Here is a 22,422-nt window from a genome sequence, read left to right as displayed (position 1 = left end):
AGTTGAGGGGGACAGTTGGAGTGAGGGCCTAGTTAGGGTGAGCTCTTAGCAGTGGGGACGAAAGCAGCTCCCAGGAGGCTTCGCTCCCAGGAGGCTTCGCTCCCAGGAGGCTTCCTTCCCACACGCCCCTGTAGGCTCACCCCTGCTTCAAGGCTCCTCGGCAACGCACGCCAGTTCCTTTCCTGGTACTTTCCACTACTGCCTGGTATAGCTCTCTGGCTCTGGATGGCACCAGGTCTCACTGCCCAGCATCAGTGCCACCGACCAGGGCCTGCCTCCCAGCAGTCACCCAGCTCCACTTCCTGACATGGGCATAAGAAAGGACCCTTCCACTTTGCCATGGCCAAAACCCACATATCCCTATGTCAACATGTAAATGAGTAGGTGTGGCCATGTTCAAATGATACTCAGGGACACTCAAAATCGAATTTTACATCATTTTCATCTGTCACAGGATATTTTGTGCCACCCCCACCCCCCGCCACAAGCGGCCTGGCACCCAGCAGTGAAGGTGACCAGGGCTACCTCAATGAGGTACCCACCCTGCACATAAAGCGTGGGGTCTCCCGACTCTTATGACTGATTAGCGACCCAATGTTAAACAAGAAGAGAAGTCCCATGAGGCAGGCATGCTTGAATCAGGGGGTTTGAAAAAAAAATTCTTCATTCTTTAAACAATGGTGGGCAGATCTGGCCTGTGGACCACAGCTCTTTGGTCCTGACCAAGTGGGTTTATTCCGTCACTCCATACATACTTGCCAGCTCTGGCGGGCTTCATCTCCCAGAGGCCCTGGCCCTCACTGCTCCTCCTTTCCTGCTTCCCCTTGTGGTGGCATCCCTGGTCCCACCCCAGTACAACATCACTAGGAAGGGTCATCCAGGACAGGCTTCAGGTCCACGCCTGCCACTCAAAACACAGCCTGTGCTCATCAGCTTCTACGTCATCGGTGCAAATTTCCAAAAACACCTGTTTCGCTGCCAATGGCCAAAGGCAGAAACACACATGTACCCAAGCTTGGGGGGGAAACTGGTGTTTCCCTTACTCCACATCCTCCCAAAATAAAGAGAGGCCTGCCAGCTCAGGGCTACAGAGGGAGACCCTGTCTCAATAAATAAACAGCATCATCCACAAGACCCCACAGTAAAGTTCAAGTCAAAACTGTAACAGTCTGTTCAAGACTTGGGGTTCCGTCTCCCACACAAAACCAAACAGCAGACAACAGGACAACTGGAATACCCTTTCAAAGCAGGGGCCAGGCTCGGGACTGCCGAATGATTAAGGCACTTGCTGCTCTTGCATTAGACCGGAGTTCAGTTCTAGGTCCTCTGTCTGACAGTTCATAACCACCTATAACGCCAGCTCCAGGGGGCTCTGACACCTCTGGCCTCTGTAGGCACCTGCATTCACTCATGAGTGTGTGTGTGTGTGTGTGAGTGTGTGTGTGTGTGTGAGAGAGAGAGAGAGAGAGAGAGAGGTGCGCGAGTGTGCATGTGCACTCACACAGGCTTGAAAGTAATAAAAATCTTAAAAAAAAAAAAAAAAGAAAGATGGATGGTTTGAAAGGAAGTCTTGGGGTTAGGGTAGATAGGGTAGATAGCCAAAGAGCTGCAGAAACCCTTGAGTGACACTTTGCTTCTGGAGAACCGGCAAATGAGAAACCCCCACCCCTGGACCACACAGGGCTCTGCAGAGGGGCTGGACCTGAGTAAGCCAGGTTCAGAGGCCCTTAGCTGGCCCTGCCCTGCTCGAGGGCACAGCTCCCCAGATCTTCAGGCTTCCCTGCCTCCCTTGTTGACGCAGCAGGTGACAGCTGGGTGACAAATGGCCATATGACATGCCACCACACCAAGCGACTTCTTGAAGCAAATGGGGAGGTGTGAGAACAGGCCTAAGTTGGGGTTGTCCCAGCAGTTCAGGGCACCATAAGGCCAAGAGCTCGTCTGAAACATTAGGGACAACCCAGCCCTCCTAAGGGGCAACTAAGTCTCAGATGTAGTACAAGGACATGGCCATGCCTCCAGCCTTCTTTACTGTTTTGCTGGTCCCTGATATCTTCCCTACCCAAGTTCCTCGCCCATTTTCTCAGTGCCAAGGACTAAACCCAGAGTCGTGCATACGCTAAGCAAGCACTTTACCAATGACCTATAACCCCAGCCCCAATCTCCCCCATCATCCTACCTACATCTGCCTCCTCCAGGTTTGCAGGACAAGAACCCTGAGTACCGGTGGCGAATCCTGCTGCACCAGGGTGTACCCAGTGTATCACAGCTGCATGTCTGACCCCCAGCAACAGTCCTGCAGGACCAGGAGCTAGTCCCAGACCCCTGGAGCAGGGCACCACATCAGTGGTCAGCACTGGAGGTTTGTCTTCTGGGTAGTTCGTCTGTCTGTCTCAGCAGGGAAGGAACTAGGTTTTCAGCAGGAGCCCAGGGCTGGAGACCTGAGAAGCAGATTCTTCTGTCTACAGACAAGGGATGCATTGTTTCAGAGCTCCCCATGGGCATCCAAAGAGGAGGTGCTGGAGATCTCTCAGGAGACCCCGCGGGCAGGCAGCCTTCTCTGTAGTTTTCCAGGGCCACTGAATACTACCAGCCCCACAGCCCTGGGCCCCAAAGCTACGGAAGCCCAAAAGCTTCTGAGAGGATGGCTAGGACCTGAGCCAGGGGACTATCACCATGGCCACCAGGTTCTGAGGACACGAAAAAAGCCAATGGATACTCAAGAAAATGAAAAGAAACCCATCGCCTGCCAAAGTCAGTGGCAGACTTCAAAGGGACCTGAGAGGGTAATCTAGCCCAATGGCGAATTTACAGAGGAAAAAAAAAATACAAGACCCAGGGAGGAGGAAACCTGCTGTGTCATCCAAAACAACAGCACCGGGACAAGGCCCTGGCGACCTGCACCCCACAGGAACCAGTACCAGAATAGGCTGTGCCTTAGGAAGGTCCCCGGCTTCCATGGCGGGCCACACCATGTCCACGCACTGATTGGGGACTGCAAGAGAATGAAGGAAAGACAGAGGTGGACACAGACAGGAAGGCTGGGGTTGGCTGGCCTGGCTCTGGGATGGAGAAACTAACTGCAGCACTCTGGAAGCTCCGTGTGATCGTTCCAGAGAGCTGAAGAGGGAGGGGGGTGCCACTGCACACAGCTGGACAGGGAGGCAGGGTTGTCACACACAGCTGGACAGGGAGGCAGGGTTATCACACACAGATCCAGAAGGAGGCAGGGTTTATGGTATACAGGTGGATCAAGGAGACAACAGGTCTAACCAATCTTGGTCAGAGTGGCGTCAGTAGGGGTGGAGTGGTGTCTGTAGGGGACAGTCTTAGGGCAGTAAACGTGGGGGAGAGGTTATGGCAGGCATTCTCTGCACACACTACTAATACTCACACTTGATTCCCCGAGGAAGGCTTTGCCGTTTTCCTTTGAACCTCACACTGTGGGGAAGGCTTTGCTGAGGCCCTGGGGAACTTGACATGGCTGTGCCCACATCCACAGCACATGGGATCACTCGGTCCTTCACCCCCTCGGGGCTTTCTCTGCTCCCGGCAAGCCTAAGTCCTCCCGACCCAGGTGTCAAGGCCCAGTTCCTTCCAGGTCTTCTGAGCTGGTGCAACCCAGAGGCTGAGGGGAAGTCCCTGACCTCTGCCCTGAGCCTCACCTCCAGGGACAACTGCCAAACCACATGCTGGTCTCGTGGGAGAGCCCTATGTAATCCAAAGCAATCAGGTCCTGGGATGTCGCTCTAGAACCTGCAAGTTCCTACCACAGATGATGGTAGTAGGGACAAATCTTGCCCACCCTATCCACCCCCACTTTGGTGACAGGTACACCTTTTTTTTTTTTTGAGACAGGGTTTCTCTATGTAGTTTTGGTGCCTGTCCTGGCTCTCACTCTGTAGCCCAGGCTGGCCTGGATCTCACAGAGATCTGCCTGGCTCTGTCCTCCCGAGTGCTGGGATTAAAGGTGTGCACCACCACTGCCCGCCTGGCAGACAGGTACACTTTTTGTAACAGGAAGATGGAAATCTCAGAGTGCCAGTTATACCCAACACCTGGCTTCTGAGACAAGGCCCAAGATCTACAGGGGCCCAAGACCCACTGATTCTTACTCAGCTTCTCCGCATGCTTCCTCCTTTCCAACCAGTTTAACCACAAAAATAACAATTATGGACACTGCCACCGCTCAGAAAGCGGCCCAGGCATAAATGCTTGCTAGCTAAGGAAACCGAGGCTCGGAATGATTCAGTCAGTCATCTTGGGCCATGGCAGGTTAAGTGCTGGACCTTGGCCCCACCTCTCCACGGTCAGCACTTACATTCTCTATGTGGCCCAGCTTCCCTGTCCTGACCGACCAGGGGACTAAGGGGCAGGCTTAAGCCCTCACAGCTGTCACAGGTCAGCTCCTGTGGATACGGCAGGCTCAACACATGAAAGCAGCCAACCCCTTCATTATAAAGATGGGGACAGTTAGCTTCTAAGATCCAGACTGCTCCCTAGCCGTTCTCTGTCGTAGGGAGGGGATATGAAATGACAGTTGCCTCCCCTAAAGTGCACGCTCCTCTCATACGTTCTATAGCCAGTTGGCAAAGCAAGGACTCAGAGTCCAGCCGAAGGGACCCGTTCTGAGGACCCCCGGAAAGGCTCCCCCAGCCCCCCCGCCCCCCCCCCCCCCCCCCCGCCTACCTCACAACTCTCATCTGGTGCAGGCTGGCTGGAGCCTTGGGCTTCTCTCGGCAAGGTGGGTGGTGGGGTTCCTGGGTCCCCTGAAGCCTTTGCCATTACCCAGCTCCACAGGCAATGCATGGTGAGGGGGCCTGAGCACGGCGGCCCTGGCCCCCAGTGCCTGTCCCATGGAAGAACAAGGCAGAGAGAGGGGTTTCTGTTTTCATTACTAGTGAACAGTCACTGTGGCCAAAAATAGTCGTCTGTGCTTGGGAGCCAGGGAGTCAGCACATACTTCCCAGAGCAGGTGCTGGGCGGGAGGCTGCACATAGGCTCTTGGCGGCCTCACGGCAGGGGGTGGGGACCCAGGCTGCCTGGACCCAGTTGTCCCTGCCCCACTAGTTCCCTCCAAAAGGCAAGAACTGAGTCAGGGTGAGCACTGTTGTCTCTTACCTCCCGTGAGTCATCTGGGGACTCCCCACCTCCACATGAACTACAGCTACCCTTCAGCCCCCACAGCCTCTAACACGTTTGGGGCACACAAAAGCCCTAAGAGTCACAACACGCCCTGGACAGCAGACAAGACATTGGCAAAGGAGCATGTGCAGCTGTCACCCGGCTAGAAGTGACCGCAGGAGCAGTGACCCTTCCTCTCTCAAAATAAGAAAACGATAAGAAAGAAGTCAGGGTGGCCTGCCAGTGTCTGGGAGCGATTTCGTTTTCTTTTTGACGTTTTTCTACTTCCTAGTTTCCTTACAATGAACAGGGTTAGATTTGGGGAATGTTTCTTTAAAGCAATAAATAACTGTTTTTTAAAATCAATAAAATTAAGGGGACTGGGGAGAGGGATTAGTTGGTGAAGTGCTTGCCACACAGGGAAAAGACCCAAGTTCACACCCCTAGAACCCCAGTAAAGGAATCCGGGCGAGGTGGCCCACATCTGTAACCTCGGGGTTGCGGACACGGGGACTGGATGATCCCTCAGGCTTGGTGGCCAGCCAGTCTACCCAGTCGGTGAGTTTCAGGGTCAGTGAGAGACCCTGTCTCAAAAAATAAGGCGACAAGCAACTGAGGAAGGTACTGATGTTGTCTTCTGACCGTCACATACACACGCACACACACACATATGAACATGCTATAAACAAATTAAATAAATGCAAACATCCCAGGCATCAGAGCGGGAAGGATATGACAAGGGCCCACCCATGAGAACTGAGAGAGAAAAGAAGAGAAAGCGAATTTTGAGTCCCAGTCTTCCAGTCAGACTTCCTGGAGAGGCCTGGCTCGGCCATGTCCCACTTATGTGGCCTCATAGGGGACATGTCACTTAGTTTTTCTTCCTTGCTGCACCCTGAGCATCACGCATGCTTTCTTGAAGGTGGCTGAGAGGACCATATGGGACATCTAGGTACAGCTCCCATCAGTAACAAGAGCAACGGGCGTCCTTGATAAATCATCACAGCCTAAATTCACCCGTGAACTATAACATCAAAAGAAAGGATCGTAACAAAGAGGTCTGCCCGGAAGGAGACAGCCACATTCACGATGTCTGTTCCTGGCAGCAGTAAGACCATGAGGTCAACCATTAGTAACCAGAACTATTACCACTCCCGAGACTTTATACATTTTAAAATGAACATATGAATAAGCACTGAAGAGCAGGGAAAAATCTAACCTGGGCATTGTAGTGGAAACTATAAACCTAGTACTTGGGGTGTGGCAGCATGAAGGTCACAAGATAAAGGCTAGTCTGGGCTACATAGTGAGTTCAAGGCCAGCCTGGGATCGTGAGATGCTGTCACAAAACTTTGCGGGGGGGGGGGGGGGGGGGGGGGGGGGGGGGGTGTGGGGGGGGGGGTGGGGGGGAGTAGGAGGCTAAACCCAAGAACCAATGATGGTCTCTGAATGTGATTACAGGTCTTATTTTCTTTGCTCATCTGTATTTTATAAAATAAGCATTTATTACTTTCTTAGAGAAATGTTAATTTAAAAAACCAAAACCATCACCACCAACAAAAATTGCCTCACCAATTATATTCTAGGAACATGGTCTCAGCAGAGCCACAGGGGAGCTGAGAAGCCAGGCTAGGCCATCTCTGAGCCAGAGGCCTGTGGCTCTTCTGTGAGCACAGGAGTCCTGTCTGCCGATAGTCACATGAGGCCTCCAGGTGACCCTCTCCGATGGGGGCTGAGGGGCACAGATGCCATGAAAGCTATAACAGTAATAATTATCACACCAAGGTATGTCCATAGCCTTCGTTCCTGATGCTGGCAGGGCTTGAGGACCCCCCCCCCCCCGGAAACCCCACCATCCTGTAAATTACTGAAGATTACTAGGCGGAGCTCTGCCTTCTTTTTCCTTTGAAAATTTGAGACACTCAGGAAGACTTGAATTTGCTATCCTCCTGCCTCAGCTTCCTGAGTAGCTTGTATTGCAGAGCTGCATCCCTGTACCTGGTCAGGAACCTGTTTCTGAATGCAGGTGGCCCTCGGCCCTTCAGGCTCCTCCACCCAGGCTGGGCCCTTGGACCCAGCTCTCACCTTCCTAACCTGTTACTGAGCACAGTATGTGACCATGTGACCAAAGCTGATCCAATCAGAGCCCTGCCTGAGGTTTGGCCATTACAGGTCCATAGGAAAGGGCCCTTTTGACAGGCACACGCAGTGGGAAGGAGTGAGGCTGAGCTGTCCATTTCCTGCATGCCTGCCACACAGGGCTGCTCATCCAGGAGGCAACTTCCTAACAGCATCAATCCCTGTACACATACTTCTCCAGGCCTGTGTCCTAAATCCACTGGTAGCTGCATTTACTACAGAAAAGCCTCAACTAGTGGGAGGAGCATACAACAGCTTTACCTGGTAAGTATTTACTCTGTCCCTGATACCCTGCCCTCTTCCTACCTAGCCATCCTCCAGTCAACCAGTCAACAAAGAGCACTGGGGATTTTAGACTGAGCACAATATAGTCTTGCCCAGCAAGAACCAAAATAAAGAACAAATTCAAAACTAAAATGTGTGTTTGAAATTTGTAAGCACTAGGAAGGAAACAGCGCTGAGTGAGATTGTGGTGGGTATGAGAGGCATCTGATTTAGACAGGGCAGCTTCTCTAGGGCCCTGCAGAGGAAGAGGAGGCATTAGACTGAGGACAAGAATCCACGGGGGAGAAGAAATGAATATACAAGGGCCTGTGGCTGCAACAGGAAATAGCCTTGTTCCAATGCCTGGGCAAAGGGAGAAGAGGCAGGAGGTGAGGAAAGAGACGGACCCTGATACTTCAGGGTCTTGAAGGGATGGTGATGAGGCTGAGTGTGACCAGGTATCGATGAAGGACTGAGCTCAGAAAAGCCAGATTTCTGGATGTGCAAAGCAAAACCACGCCGGGCTCAGGCACAAAGAAGCGGAGGGAGGGGGAAGTGGAGAGGGGAGTGGCGGAGGTGTGCTGCCTGTCGAGGGAAAAGACCCAGATGGATCTGGGACGTGCATGGACACAGAGCCGGAGGGAGCTGAGAACTGACTGGGGGCGGGGGCAGAGGAGGCAAAAGGTACCAGACATGACTCCACGCTTCTCACTAGAACAACCAGCAGATGAGAAAATGGGCACAGAGAAGTTAAGGGAACTGTCCACGCACACAGCTGCGGATGGCAACTCTGGATTCTGTCCGCATCCCTGGGCAGGCCTCAGCTCACCTATCCAGAGGTCACACTCTCAACAATCTTCCTTTCCGAGACGGCTAAGCTTCTGGGAGCAGGGGACCCTAGAACTCACCTGCTGCTGGTTGTTAAAAAGAAGGGTGACAGACTGGGGAGAGATGGCTCAGTGGTTACGAGTGTTTGTACAAGGATGAGGACTTGAGTTCAAATCCCCAGAACTCCATAAAACATTCAGTATAGCTCATGCACAGGAGGAACCCTATGCATGCGGGGGTAGAGAGAGTTGGGGACTGCAGGCTACCAGCCAAATTCCCGGTTCAGTGAGAGACCCTGTCTCTAAGGAATAAGGTGGAGAGTGATAGAGAAGGACACCCAACATCTCCTCTGGCCTCCACACGTGCACACACCTGTGTACACACATGTACACACTAAACACACACAAAAGGTTGCTGTGGGATGGTTGTATGTGCTCTGATTGGTCAATAAATAAAACACTGATTGGCCAGTGGCCAGACAGGAAGTATAGGTGGGACTAACAGGGAGAATTGAGAGAACAGGAAGGAGGGAGGAGACACTGCCAGCCGCCGCCATGACAAGCAGCATGTGAAGATGCCAGTAAGCCACGAGCCATGTGGCAAGGTATAGATTTATAGAAATGGATTAATTTAAGATATAAGAACAGTTAGCAAGAAGCCTGCCACGGCCATACAGTCTCTGTGTTTACTTGGTTGGGTCTGAGCGGCTGCGGGACTGGCGGGTGACAGAGATTTGTTCTGACTGTGGGTCAGGCAGGAAAACTCTAGCTACAAAAGGTAGCAAGGGAGGAAGTTTTGCTTTGCAGGGCAGCGTTGACACAAACATTTCCCTACGCAGTCTGGTTCATCAGATCTCTTTGAGAGCAATCCTGTCTTCCCAGAGGAGGGAGCACACATGCAAGCTAGCAGCTTGGAGGCTAGCAGTGTCCAGCGGGGGCTCAGTACACACCACTCCAAAACCACGCGCCACAGTCACATGCTGTTGTTCAAGTCCAGCCTGGAGCCTTCGGATACGACAGCCTGGAAATGGTTGCTATGGTGATTCAAGGCCTCCCCAGAGTTCACTGGCCTGCCACTTTCACCAGTTCAGATGACAGAGCTCCTGTGACATCTCAGCCCAAGGGGCAGGACAGAGCCATGACTGAAGCAGTCAGATCCCTGTCCTCATGGCACATCCAGTCTGGTCACTTTGGACTGTACTCCATAACCTAGAACTCCAAAGAGCTAGGAGTTGGGCTTGTAGACCAAAAAACCACACAACACAGGCTTATCAGGTACACTCTCACCTGTGACTCTTTGCAGACTGTCAGAGCCCAGTGGCACCCTTGCCCTGGAAACTTAAAAGATACCTTGGCCCAGGATCAGAAAAAAATACATCACTCCATCAACTGGAAAGTGTCATATACCTAGAATGGTAAACAGTGTACAACCACAGCTAAACACACGCTCACAATAATGGCGAAACACACGCTCACAACCATGGCTAAACACACGCTCACCGAGAGTGAATTAACTAGTGAAAGAGTCACGTACACCCCTCCACTTGGGATCTGTGGCCCTCAGTCACCTGCTTTGCATTGTGGCTGTCTGTAACCGGTGTATTCTCCAGCTGTAAGCCCTCAGGGCACATTATCGTATTCATCAATGAATCCCCAAGAGAATTCATTTGGGTGCCCAGCAAAGAATAACTGATTGATGACTATGTCATGAACGGACAGGAAGAAGAAGGTGGGGAGAGGGCGGCAAAGGAGGGGAGGGGTGTGAGAGCAAGGCAGCCAACTCTGTCACATCACCACAGACAGGAACACTGAACGGGGTTCTTCTGGGGCCTGGGGTTGGGTGGAGCCCATGGCTTTGGATCACAGCAAGCTGAGTTCGAACCCTGACCTGGCCACCAGCTAACACAGTGTACACAAATGCTGACAAGTCAACTTCTCCAAGCTTCGGTTTGCCAAGCCAGAGAATGATGCCCTTTCCCCCTTCCCCAGGCATAAATATTCAACAGGATCGTGTGTGTGTGCATGCTGGTGACACACACTCGCACACTCCCCTACACGACACAAGCCTGTCACTTGTATTTCCCCTTTCACATGCCAACTTCAGCTCCTCTCTGTCTGGTTGGATGTGGCCAACAGAAGCATGCCAGTCCACCACTGGGCCGCCGCTGGCCCATCCTAAGCAGGGAGGACTCTGTGGTCCAGTGTGCGAAGCTGCTCCTGAGATCCAGCATCCATACTGAGACCGGTCATCTAACACAACGATCTCACTTCCTCTGGCACAAGCTACCGGGGGCAGACACTTCTCTACTGATCCCTCCTCAAGGCAGTGGACCTGCTTCCTGGGAAAGCCCCCAGCTGCTGGAGAGCAAAGGGCCAGGCCTCTGGCTCCCAGGGGGTAAGCGGGGCTGAGGGGAACAGTAAAGAGGCTGGGAAAAGGCCCACAGGACTCACTCTGTTGAGCTCTACCTCGGGGACCAAATGCCAATGTGCTTCTTGTTTGTTTGTTTGTTTGTTTGTTTGTTTCTTAGAGAACCCTCCTATCTTTGGAGCCACACCCAGGCACAGGCACTCCCAACCAGTGGGAGGTCGAGATGGTGACGGTGGTGGTGGTGGTCAGGTGCTCATCCCCAGAGAAGGCCTCTTCCAGCCTGGAGCTGAGAGGACAGAAGGAAGGGAGAGGAGAACCCTGCCTATCTGACCCACAACACAAAGTCCTTTACCGGACCCACGGACCTCCTCAGCTCGCAAGTGCCAGTTGTAAGAGCTCATGCAGGACGGACATACGGTGAGGCTCTGTGCTGGACCCTAGGTTCTCCGCAGCATCCACCTCTGCCTGGTAGAACTGATCCTGGCCGGCCCTTCCCACTTCCTTTAAAAACTTCCAACAGGGGAATTGCTGAAGGGGAAGAAAGGCTCTGAAATCATTTCCCCTGTTGCAGCCAGAAACCAAAGCTGTGATGTTTAGATTTAACCTGCAGGGGCAGGAGTGGCTGGAAATGGTTAGTGTGGGAGCCAGAGGGAGGGGCCTCGCCTCTGAACTTGCCTCCAGGCCCTTTCCCAAGCCCTGTACTTCCACTCTCCAGGCCGCAGGGCCCCCAAGCAGGTGGCTGCTTCCTCCCGAGCTTCTCGCTAGCAAGCCCATGATGGACTCTGCCTGCTAACCAGTGGGAGCTTTATTTTCCTGAAAACAATTCCCATAGTCACCCTTCGTCCCTTGCTCTCTCACACGCTTCAATTATCCCCCTTAAGACAAACCCACGCTCTGTGCTACACACACACACACACACACACACACACACACACACACACACACACACACACACGGAGTTCCTGAACTGGCCCAGTTTCCTTACCAGCCTCCTCCCAGACCCTTCTCCAGTATATCCTATGAGCACAGCTCTGGCTTTGCCAGCCATGTGGGAGCCCACAGAAGTTTCCTAGGGAAATATAAGTTTGTTTTACCCATCCATAAGAGGATGACTGAATCACGGGCCTGGGTGCCAGGTGTTTGGAAGGGTCTCCTTTGGTTGTATCTAGCAAGGGAGAGGCCTTTTGCCTATGGTTATAAATAGCCCTTTGGAATAAAGTTCTGGGCCGGCCGGTGGATAAGGATCCAAGCCCTCCCGAGGCTATCCTGTGTCTCTATTTCTCTTCCCTCTTTATTTCTATGTAAATCTCTTATCCCTCACTCCTCAAGAGTATCCAGGAAAAGGTGGGGGCTGGTCCCCCCCACAGCCACAGGGGCCCCACAGATACTGTTCCCTTGTCTGGGTGCTCTTCTTAGTTAGGGGCTGGAAAGTCACTTCCCTGGTACTGTCTGATGTCTTTCCTAATGTGATCTTTCCTTGAGTGTCTAGGATGAGTCTGTCTGCTGGCCTCACACATACCATGCTGGCTTCCATCAGAGTACCTTATGTCGGCTCTCAATTTGTGTTTTATCCAAGTCTGGAGCTAATGGGACAGAGAGAGTGTCAGAGCAACCAAGCTCTTGGCACAGGCCCTCTTAGGCAGACTCAAGACCTGCACAGCTCAAGTGCAGAGACAGCCCAACATCCACACAATTTAAAGCTCATGTTGATACAGAACCATGCAGAGTTCAGGCTGCCAGGGTATCTAACACATCATTTCCTGGGCTACCCACTGTGGAAGGAGTAGAGCATCCCCACCACTGAGGTCCCATTGGGCAAAGATTCTGCCCAGGGTCTGCATTGGGCATCCCCAGGTGTGGGGAGAGAGGAGGAATCCAAGATTTCCAGGTAAGAAGAACCACAGCAGGCACTGAGCTGTGGAGGGCTGGGATCCACTCTAAGTGATGTGCCGGCTAATTTTATGTCAACCTGACACAAGCTAGAGTCATCTGAGAGGAGGGAGCCTCAGTTGAGAAAATGCCTCCAGAAGACTGGGCTGTAGGCAAGACTGTAAGCCATTTTCTTAACGATTGGTGTGGGAAGGCCCAGTCCATTGTGGTTGGGGCCACTCCTGGGCTGGTGGTCCTGGGCACGTACGTATAGGAAAGCAGGCTGAGCAAGCCAGAAAGCAGCACTCCTCCATGGCCTCTGTGCCAGCTCTTCCAGGTTCCTTCTCTGACTTCTTTAGTGATGAACAGTGAAGTGGAAGTGGAAGACAAATGAACCCTTTCCTCCCCAAGCTGCTTTTGGTCCTGGTGTTTCTCACTGCAATAGCAATCCTAGGTAAGACAGGTAAGGACAAACGGAAAGAGTGTGGTCACCTCAGCTTACCAATCATGTCAACTCAAAGTAATTAATTTCTTTTGAGGCAGTGTCTGGCTATGCAGCCCAGGTTATCTTAGAACTGTGTAGCTCAGGCTAGACTCAAACTCACAGCCTTCCTACCTCATCTTCCTGAATGCTGGGATTAAGGGTGTGTGCCACCACATGGGCCTGGCTTGACATCCCTCTTTCTTCTGTTGCCTGGCAAGTGACCACAAACACTGTCCAACCTGCAGCATAAAGCTGAGGTAAGGTAGGCCAACCCTAGGAAGGCGATGTTGTAAAGGAGAGCCTATCTTCAGACGGCTTCATGTGTATGTGATTCGTGCATCTGTCTTCCTCAGCCGTGAAGCTGTGAAGAGCCAAGGTCAGCACAAGCTTCAAGAGGTGGAAGGTACAAATCCTACCACATAAAGACCACCCCGCCATACACACACACACACACACACACGCTTCAGGGGCAGCCCTAAGACACATCATCCTGTGGTGAAATGCCAAGGCTGGACCCTTCAGCTGCCAGGCATCCTGGATCTGGTATAATGAGAGATGGAGAGATACTGAGAAGAACCCCAACACCCCCAACCTCCATCCCCACGGATGCCAGGCACTCTGGGGCTAGGTAAGTGGCTTCTGTGGGCACAGACTCTCAGCCTCATTCAGATGCTGATGTCATCGTGAACACCTGTGTAAGCAAGTGGTCCCATCCAAACACAATCATTCATGACAACAGATTCCTTCTTTCCTTCCTCCCTCCCTTCCTCCTGGTGCTGAGGATAGAACCCAAAGGCTCACTCTCTGTGTGTGTGTGTGTGTGTGGCTGGGGGAGGTCTTCCTTTTTTTCCTCTTCAGCTCCCGGGGATGTCCCTGCTCTTGCAGAGCAGGCCAGCCATCACTTGAGCTCCCCCAGCAGGCTGAGAAGTGTTCGTGGTCTCTTTCCAGGCACTCATCTACAGAGCCGCATCCCCAGCCCACGGTCAGACATCCTGAAGAATTCTCTCACTGTTGTGCTGTAGAAGCAGAAGGAGGTGGATTTTCTGGATTTACACAAGGGCGAGAATAAGACTAACATCACGCAGAAGTCATCCTGCACGATCCCATTAGAGCAAACAAAAGGCAGGCAGGGAGCAAACGTGAACTGTCGGCTTCAATGACTGCAGCGTGCATGGAGAGGTCTGGCCAGGGCACCCGGCAACTGTGAGCAAGGCGGTTATCTCAGAGCACAGGAAGAGGGAGGCCTCTGTTTGCTCACTTCATAACAACCCCTGCCATTGTGTTGTGTGAAAGCAGCTTACAGGCACCCATCGGTATCCATGGGTCTCTATTTGTTCCCTGATCACTTCTTGCAAGTGTGTGGGAGTGTAACTGTTAACACTCAAGGAGCCTGTTGTAAAGAGCAGTCTCCTTCTGTCTTACTCCCGCCCTCCCTTTTCTGCCTACAACGTGGACCACACTGCACATGAGGGTAACTGGGGCCAGTCAGGCTGGGATCCACTCACTCCCCAACCCTACGATAGGTCAAGGCATGCTTTATGTTGGTGCCATTTTCCACCCAGGAATGTCTCCTAGGGACAGTTACCGAGTATTTACAAAGACTGCCACATCTAAGCGCCAATGGCTGGAATTCACCTTTGTCTGATAACTGATCACACCCACCCTGAAAAACAGTAATAAAGAAACAATAAGACACGAAAGTGTGAAAACATGAGACAAACTCACTGGGCTAACTGTCAAAAGATGAGAGCAAAGCGTAAGACTGCTCTAGATGTCCCAACGGGCCACAGAAGGACCAGATGAGCAACACACTTAAATTCCAATCTGAGCAGCCACACCTGAAAAGGACAAAAGAAAACAGCCAAGCAGGAGCAGGGTGATGCACACCTGTAAGCCAGCATTTGGGAGGCAGAGGCAGGAGGACCACCTCATGTCTGAGGCCACCTTGTGGTCTAGGCAGAGTTCCAGGCCAGCTAAGGCTATATAGCAAGATCCTGTCTCAAACCAACCAACCAACCAACCAACCAACCACACCAAATGACAGAGGAGATTAATTTTAGTAATGTTATAAACCCTCATATGTCCAAAAACGAATGTTCCTTCAACCTGTGGCAGACAGGAAATGACACACACAAGGTAATTTCATACTTTCTTTGGTATCCAGGCTTCAGATTATAGCTCTCATCTCAAAAGGTATAGCTAGAGCCACAGGAGATCAATGACTCCCAGCCTGGCTGGCCGGTCCTAACTAACCCCCTGAAAATGTTATAGAGATTTTTACATTGGGGGAAAGGATCAGAATCACAAAGGGTTATTTTGTTTTTTGTTTTGTTTTGTTTGTGAGTGGCAGGGATGTGCAGGACACTCCCCCCCCCCCCCCCGTCCTCTTTCCTCAGCACCCCCCCTCACAGAATGGACTTAACTTTAAGCGCTAGCGAGGGTCCGTCTTTTACATTTTAGAACAGACGTAGGAGATTTTACGAGACTTGACCTGTTGAAGCCCAGCTTCCACATGGTTGCTTATGGTGGCTCCCTGAGTGCTGCCCTGTACCCTGATACAGTCTTCAAGTACACTGGCTGGTTAAGTGATTAAGTTGCGGGTGGGATGGATGGAAAGACAGACTGAAGAAGAAAAGCAACACAGCTCAGCAGTGGGGAGGGTAAACTGAGCCCGGATTCTTGTTTTCCAGTCCCCTGACTGCCACTTGCCAGCTGTGTGTCCCTGAATATAAGCAATGGCAAAACCTTCTTCCGAGAACTCTGACAGAGTAAGATAACAATGTCATTTTCTTTTAATATGTGGATGAGTGTTTTGTTTGCATGTATGTGTGTGCACCACGTGCGTGCTTGGTGACTGTGGAGGCCGGAAGAGGGCCTTTGATCCCCTGGAACTGAAGAGAGCCACTCTGTGGGTACTGGGTCCTCCGTAAGAGAGAAGTAAGTACTCTTAACCTCTGAGCCATCTCTCTAGCCCCAAGGTTATAATGTCAGTCAGTGTTAAACACAATGTCTGCCATAGAGTCAAGGATTCCAGAAAAGAAGGTCATCGTCATGATCAAATGAATGACCAGCGTGGTGAGGCTGCCCCAGTTTATGAGGCAATGGCACCCGGGGCACTTGCTGTAGCCACAGGTACCCTGGGTTCCTACTGGATGCTGCAGTTCCCCGAATCCCATACCGCCCTCTCTCCCCTCCCAAGAGCGGAGCATGTCGCCCCTCTGTCTTAGCCCTGTGAGCCTTATTCTCAGGTCTGGATGTGGCCCCTGCTTGTCCCCTCTTGCCCGTCCCTGGCCTGGATCCTGCTGCATACCTGCACCACTTCGGGCCTCACGTTGAAGATATACAGCCAGTCACTGAAGCGCGGGTAGCTGTTGAGCTCGGCAGTCCGGTCACTGGGGGTCACGCTCAGCTTACACTGCTGCTGCTTGCAGGTGTATCGCACCAGCTTTGCCTGTGGGAAGTCCAGCAAAGAAAAGGTCACCTTTATGGGTAGCAAAAGCATGTGGCAGCCATGTGCCCTCTGGGAGACACCAGGGATGTGCTGAGAACTGGGGCCAGCAGGGGGCGGGGGAAACCCCTTGTTGTCATTCATGGTGCAGAGAGGCTACAGATGGGGAGAGGAATTAGGATGGTCTGGTCCCAAGTATGGCGCCCCCCCCCCCCCCCCCCCCCCCCACCTTCACTGAGGCCAGCCAACTGCTGGCCTCAAAACCAGCTCAACAGTAAAGGTCACAACCATTCAGAACGGCGGCCAGCTAAACAGAAGCCCGCCTTCCTGCTTGGGGCACAAATATGGGTAACTGATAACAAGGAAAGTGAGGAGGCCCGCAAAGATGGAGCAACCTTCCAGCTGTGATTCAGACAGTCTGGGTTGGGGAAAAAGGTCTCCCCTGGCTCTGGGATGCTGGACAAGTTACTTATCCTTCCCCTCTGAGACACACACACACACACACACACACACACACACAGAGAGAGAGAGAGAGAGAGAGAGAGAGAGAGAGAGAGAGAGAGAGAGAGAGAGAGAGAGAGAGAGAGAGAGAGAGAGAGAGAGAGAGAGAGAGAGAGAGAGAGAGATATGATAATAAAAGATGCTCCCTCAGAGAGTTTAAGAGACAAGCATTCAGCTCATCACTGCACAGAGCACCCAACGAGGTGGCTGTGACTACTGGGTGGAGACAGTGTTGGTGACAGCCCTTGACACAGGCTATCGGGTGTGTCAGCAAATTCCAGACCCAAGGGGAAAATGTCCAGAGCTTCCAAAAGACCCAAGCAAGATAAGCTTGAACAAGGACGGACTGACCCGGGTCAAGCACAGAGCTCTGACCAACACTGAGGAACACCGAGGGCAGAGGCAAGACACACAAACGGAGGGCACAGCTGGCATAAGCTTGGAAAGGAGGCTCCTTCAGCTCAGGCTACCCAGCAGGCTCCAACAGCGGGGAGTATGCCACCACCCAGAGAACCCAGCGGAGCAACTACCTGGTTTGGCTAAGCCGGTGGCACCTAGTGCCTATGAGACTATCTGAGACCAGATTCAAGTCCTATTGTAACTCCGTGTCCCCAAAAGGCAAGCACCACCTAAAAGCCAGACCCTGACACTTAGAATCTCAGGCCCAGAAGGGTTTGGCTGTCTAGGTAACGCATCCCTTTTCCCATCACCTGACAAGATCTCAGTGTGTTTCTAAAGAGTTTGATGACATTTGTGACCTTATTAACATACATCCTAAAAAACTAGTAAATATCGGTCAGCCAGATGGCTCAGCCAGTAAAAGTACTTTTGTCACTAAGACCAATAAACTAACCCTGAGTCTGACCTCTGGATCCCACATGAAGGAAGAAGGGAAGCAACTCATCCTTTGATCTTCTCATGTATGCTATAGAGTATGTGCGTGTGCGCACACACACACACACACACACACACACACACACACACACACACACACACACACACACACCAGAGAGAGAATACATGGTTTTTTAAGATAGAGAACAAGTGAGGGAAATATCTGACATCAACTCTCACTTCCACATGCACAGGCCTACGTGAACACATACACACACATGCACATATATTCACACATACACACACATTCACACATACACACACATGAACATATACACACACATGCATACATACACACACATGAACATATACACTGCACACATACACACACGTACACATACACATACATGCAAAACACATAGACCAAATTTTTTTAAGCATAATTTGGCTCCACTAGTAATCTAAAAAAGACTCTCTCCTCAGCCCATCCGAGAGCTACTGGTCCTCTCACAAGGGCCCAAATCATGCTAACCAGGGTCAAGAGGGTTAGTTGTAACTGGAATCATTGGTAGTGGGGAAACAAAATCAAATTAATCCACTCAGGTAAACAGTTAGGATGAAGGGCGACAGTGCTAGCATAAGTGAGCCCAGGATATTCTGCACCCTGTTCTGATGCCCAGGGCAGACAGTACTAATCACACTCTTCATTGAGTCCAGGATATTCTGCACCCTGTTCTGATGCCCAGGGCAGACAGTACTAATCACACTCTTTGTTGATTAGCCTCGCAACCCCCAGTATATTTGCTATTCTACCAGGAAACCTAAGATCCTGAAAAATCTTCAGGGCAAAGTTCACAAATGTCATTGCACAGATGCCACTTTTACTGTACAGACCTAAGTACAGACACACCCATCCTTCCCTGAGGCTCAGATCCATCCTTTACAGTATGAGCAGAGGCCAACTCCAAAACCAGAGGCCCTAACCCCTTCCCTGGCTCCTCCCCACATTGCCCACCACACCCTACTACTCCCGTGACTTCCTCATCCAGCGGCTGAATACCTGCCCCCCAGATGAACAGGTCCCAGTTCAAATCTGCCACTTACTGGTTGGGAACCTCGAGGAAGTTCCTTCCTTCCTGAGTCTTACTTTACTCCTCTACACCCCCAAAGAACTAGCTCCTGCTGAACAAGGATATGGAACCCCCACAGGTAACACATTAGGTCCCCTACTCTCCATGAAGGCAGAGCCTGTGTCTCTCTCACTCAGTTCTGCCCCCTCGTGTCTGGTACTGCACCTGGGTGTGATGTGTGTTCACAAATGGCTGAGGATGGAAGGAGGAAGGAAACACCAGAGCCCTATCCTCAGGATTTCCCCCACCTCCCTCCCTCCCTCCCTGCCTCCCTGTCTACCTCCCTCTCTGCCTCCCTCTCTTCCCTGCTCCCTCCCTGCCTTCCTCTCTCCACAGCAAATGGCCTGCACACCACAGCTTCCGAGGGTTGACCAGAGGCAGGCCTACCCACCAGATAGCTGTACGAACTCAAAATTACCCTTTTCCACATTAATGAAAGAGGCTAGACTCCTAATGTTAACAACAGCGTCAATGATGACCATCCATCACAGTGTGGGGTTCACACTGGACCTCTGGGGATGATTTGTAACATATCTATTTTACACCGGACTTTGGCCGTGGCCAGCTAATGCAGGGAAGCACCACCCTAGCCTAGGCCTGAGCCAGCCAGCCTGTGGGTCTCGGGTTCCGCCTATCCGCCCTCCCCAGCCCTGTTCAATCACTCACTCATCTTGGTGCCAGTGAACCTCTTGCCAAGAATCCTTGGACCTAGGCTGGGTTTCCACACCCCTTCCTCCAGGAAGCCTCTAGGCCCTTGCCCAAATGAATCCCATTCCTTCCAGCTTGTCTGCCTCTCTTCCTTTGGTATGAGTTCTGCAGAGCCAGAGGTCTAGTCTGCATCTCTGATCACCACTAGATGCCCAGAAGCTTGGCACACGGTTTGCTGTTTTAAAAAAAAAAAAAAAAAAAAAAAAATGGTGGTAGTGCACATCTTTAATTCCAGACTCAGGAGGCAGAGGCAAGTGGATTTCTGAGTTTGAGGCCAGCCTGGTCTACAAACTGAGTTTCAGGACAGCCAGGGCTACACAGAGAAACCAAACCAAACCAACCAACCAACCAAACAAAAAAAAACCCCACAACACTTTTTCCCAGTGTGGCATGGGAAAAAGCTACATTCACTCCATACTCTACCACTGAGGTATACCCTAGTCTCATCTTTTTATAAAAGCTGTCGGAGATCTGGGCTAAACATCTCAAAGCAGGCCACGGGCAGGACTATGTAGACCTTGAAGTGACTCCTCATCACACCCAGATCACAGCTCACACTGCCAGTCTGAGGAACGAGCTCCTGGCGTGCTGTGACCGCTGGCAGCCCGGGGTCCTGGAGCTGCTGTCCCCTGTGAACTCACTCTATTACGGAGTAGTGCTCGCTCCCGCCCATGCGGAGGAAAGCGGCGGCGGCGCCTGGCCGGTGAGGGCTCCTATCACAGGGAAACGGGGCTGCTCCCACTTTTTCTGAGAGTCGGGGCAACTACGGAAGCACCAAATGGCCACTTTCTGAGACACACCGCAGGAAGGCCTGCCCGCCAGCCCAGGGGGTGTGCCAGGGGACCTCTCACGGGTGGTGTCATTTCCTCTTCATCACAAACCCCACAAGAGCTACATTTTCCGGAATTTAAAAAGCACCTGAGGTTCCCGCGAAGTGACCAACAGTGCCGGGAGCCGTTGGGATGCTGGCCACAGGAGAGGGCCTCGGTCTGCCCACCCCACCACCCCGATAGTCATTTGCGTCAAGAGTGTGGGCCCCTCTGTGCTCTGACACACGGGCAGGTTTACAGAGTGTGAAAGAGCTTTGGCGAGCCCACAAACAAGCTGGTAGGTACTGTATACAGCAAGCACTCACTGAGCAGCCCGGACTGAGAGATCTACTTTCTGCTCAGAGTTTTGACAGTTAAGAGCAAAGACAGAGAAAAGCCCAAGGACTCAGCTTCAACCTGGAGAGGACAGGGGCGCCTGGGGGCTGAGGCCGGTGAGCTTCTGCCCACAAAAACACTCAGGACCGACAAGAAAAACGCAAGTCCCACAGCTTTATTGCCAGCTACTTGGGCCATCCCTGGAGATCCCAGTGACTAGAAAGGACTTGCACAGGGCGGCTGGCTCAGACCAGCCACTGTCATTGGACTGGCTGATGTCAGGCAAACACACTTCCCATGTGCGAGGATGCTCACGCCCCATGTTTATCTCTAACACCTGGTCTACCTGGTGAGCTCCATCCCCGGAGATGGAGAACTCAGACAGACCTCAGGCTCATGCCACCTCCCACGGGGCAGGAACTAGATCACTTCAGTTTCCCCATCTGTCTGCTGTGCTCCCTGGGGACTCCATTGCCAGTACAGGACACGACAAGTGCTCAGGAAACAGGACCCTGTGAGTGTCACTTCAGCTCAGCCAGCAAGACCGCCTCAGTGGGAAGAGGCACACGGACCTCTGACCTCTGGTGGATGTCGTCTGCGCCACACCTCATACCTCCGGAAAAAAAAACCACCTCTTCCCAGAGAGCTGACTCTGCAAATGACATCAGCTCCGCCCTAAAGGTGTAGGGCCTAGGCTCGTGAGGTCCCTTCTGCAGGAGACTTATAAACCAGAGATCTGGACTAGGAAAGATGCCAAGACCTTTGCCATCCTGACCCTGACTCAGGTGTTGACAATGGCAGGGCCCGAGTCTCCATGTCCAAATGCAGGGCAGGGAGTTATGTCTATGGAAGCAGATGTGCAATGTTGGGATATACAGGGGTCAATGGATGCCGGGAGCAGGCTGAGGCCGACACCAGAGTCTCTCGTACGGAGGCAAGCTCCCTGGATTATGAAAATCGGGAAATTGTGTTGGCACTCAATCATGAACCTAGAAGTAGGAACCACCTCCCCATTTGTACAGGGCCTAACTCCCTCTCTCTTCCTGGTTCTCAATGGCAAGTCGAGGAAGTAGGGATTTTTGTAGATCCCTGATAAGCACCAAGGGTACATCCAGTAGTCACACAACTCCAGACCTAGCCACATCCCTGGTGTATCCTTCTCCTACAAAATAAGCACATGTAACCCAAAACATTACAGACTCTTATACACTTAAGGTTCTATTTATTTTTACTTTATTTTTTGAGACAGGGCCTCACTGTGTAGCCCTGGCTGTCCTGGAACTCACTCTGTAGATCAGGGTGGCCTTGAACTCACAGAGATCCTCCTGCCTCTGCCTCCCAAGTGCTGGGATAAAGTGCTTGTGCCAGCACACCTGGCCTTATTTTTATGTGTGTGTACATGTTTCTATCTGTGTACATGGATGTGCATGGGGCTTTCTGTGAAGGTCAGGACACAGTGTCAGGTTCCCTGAAGCTAGAGTGATACTAGGTGGCAAGAACTGCCCTCCACTAGTGCCCACCCGGAACTGAAGGAAGGTCCTCTGCAAGTGCAGCCCACGTTCTCAACCACTGGACCATCCC

General features: G+C 52.0%; 1 protein-coding gene across 4 annotated transcripts in view; it reads right to left on the bottom strand.

Moving 5' to 3' along the window:
• Positions 1-22,422, bottom strand: part of Ksr1 (kinase suppressor of ras 1) — a 138,342-nt gene that overhangs the window by 42,359 nt on the left and 73,561 nt on the right. For 3 of the 4 annotated variants that reach the window (XM_052755712.1, XM_052755713.1, XM_052755714.1), the window contains exon 2: positions 16,386-16,526. In XM_052755712.1, the coding sequence (XP_052611672.1) occupies positions 16,386-16,526 (141 nt within the window). Of the gene's footprint in view, positions 1-4,689; positions 4,833-16,385; positions 16,527-22,422 lie in introns of those variants that run through there. The other variant, XM_052755715.1, reaches the window with a different exon arrangement.

This window comes from Peromyscus californicus, unplaced genomic scaffold (genome assembly GCF_007827085.1).
Source record: "Peromyscus californicus insignis strain IS unplaced genomic scaffold, ASM782708v3 Scaffold_3__1_contigs__length_106647218, whole genome shotgun sequence".
Taxonomy (NCBI): domain Eukaryota; kingdom Metazoa; phylum Chordata; class Mammalia; order Rodentia; family Cricetidae; genus Peromyscus; species Peromyscus californicus.
The sequence above is the reverse complement of the archived record's forward strand: the minus strand, read 5'-3'. Positions and strand labels throughout refer to the sequence as shown.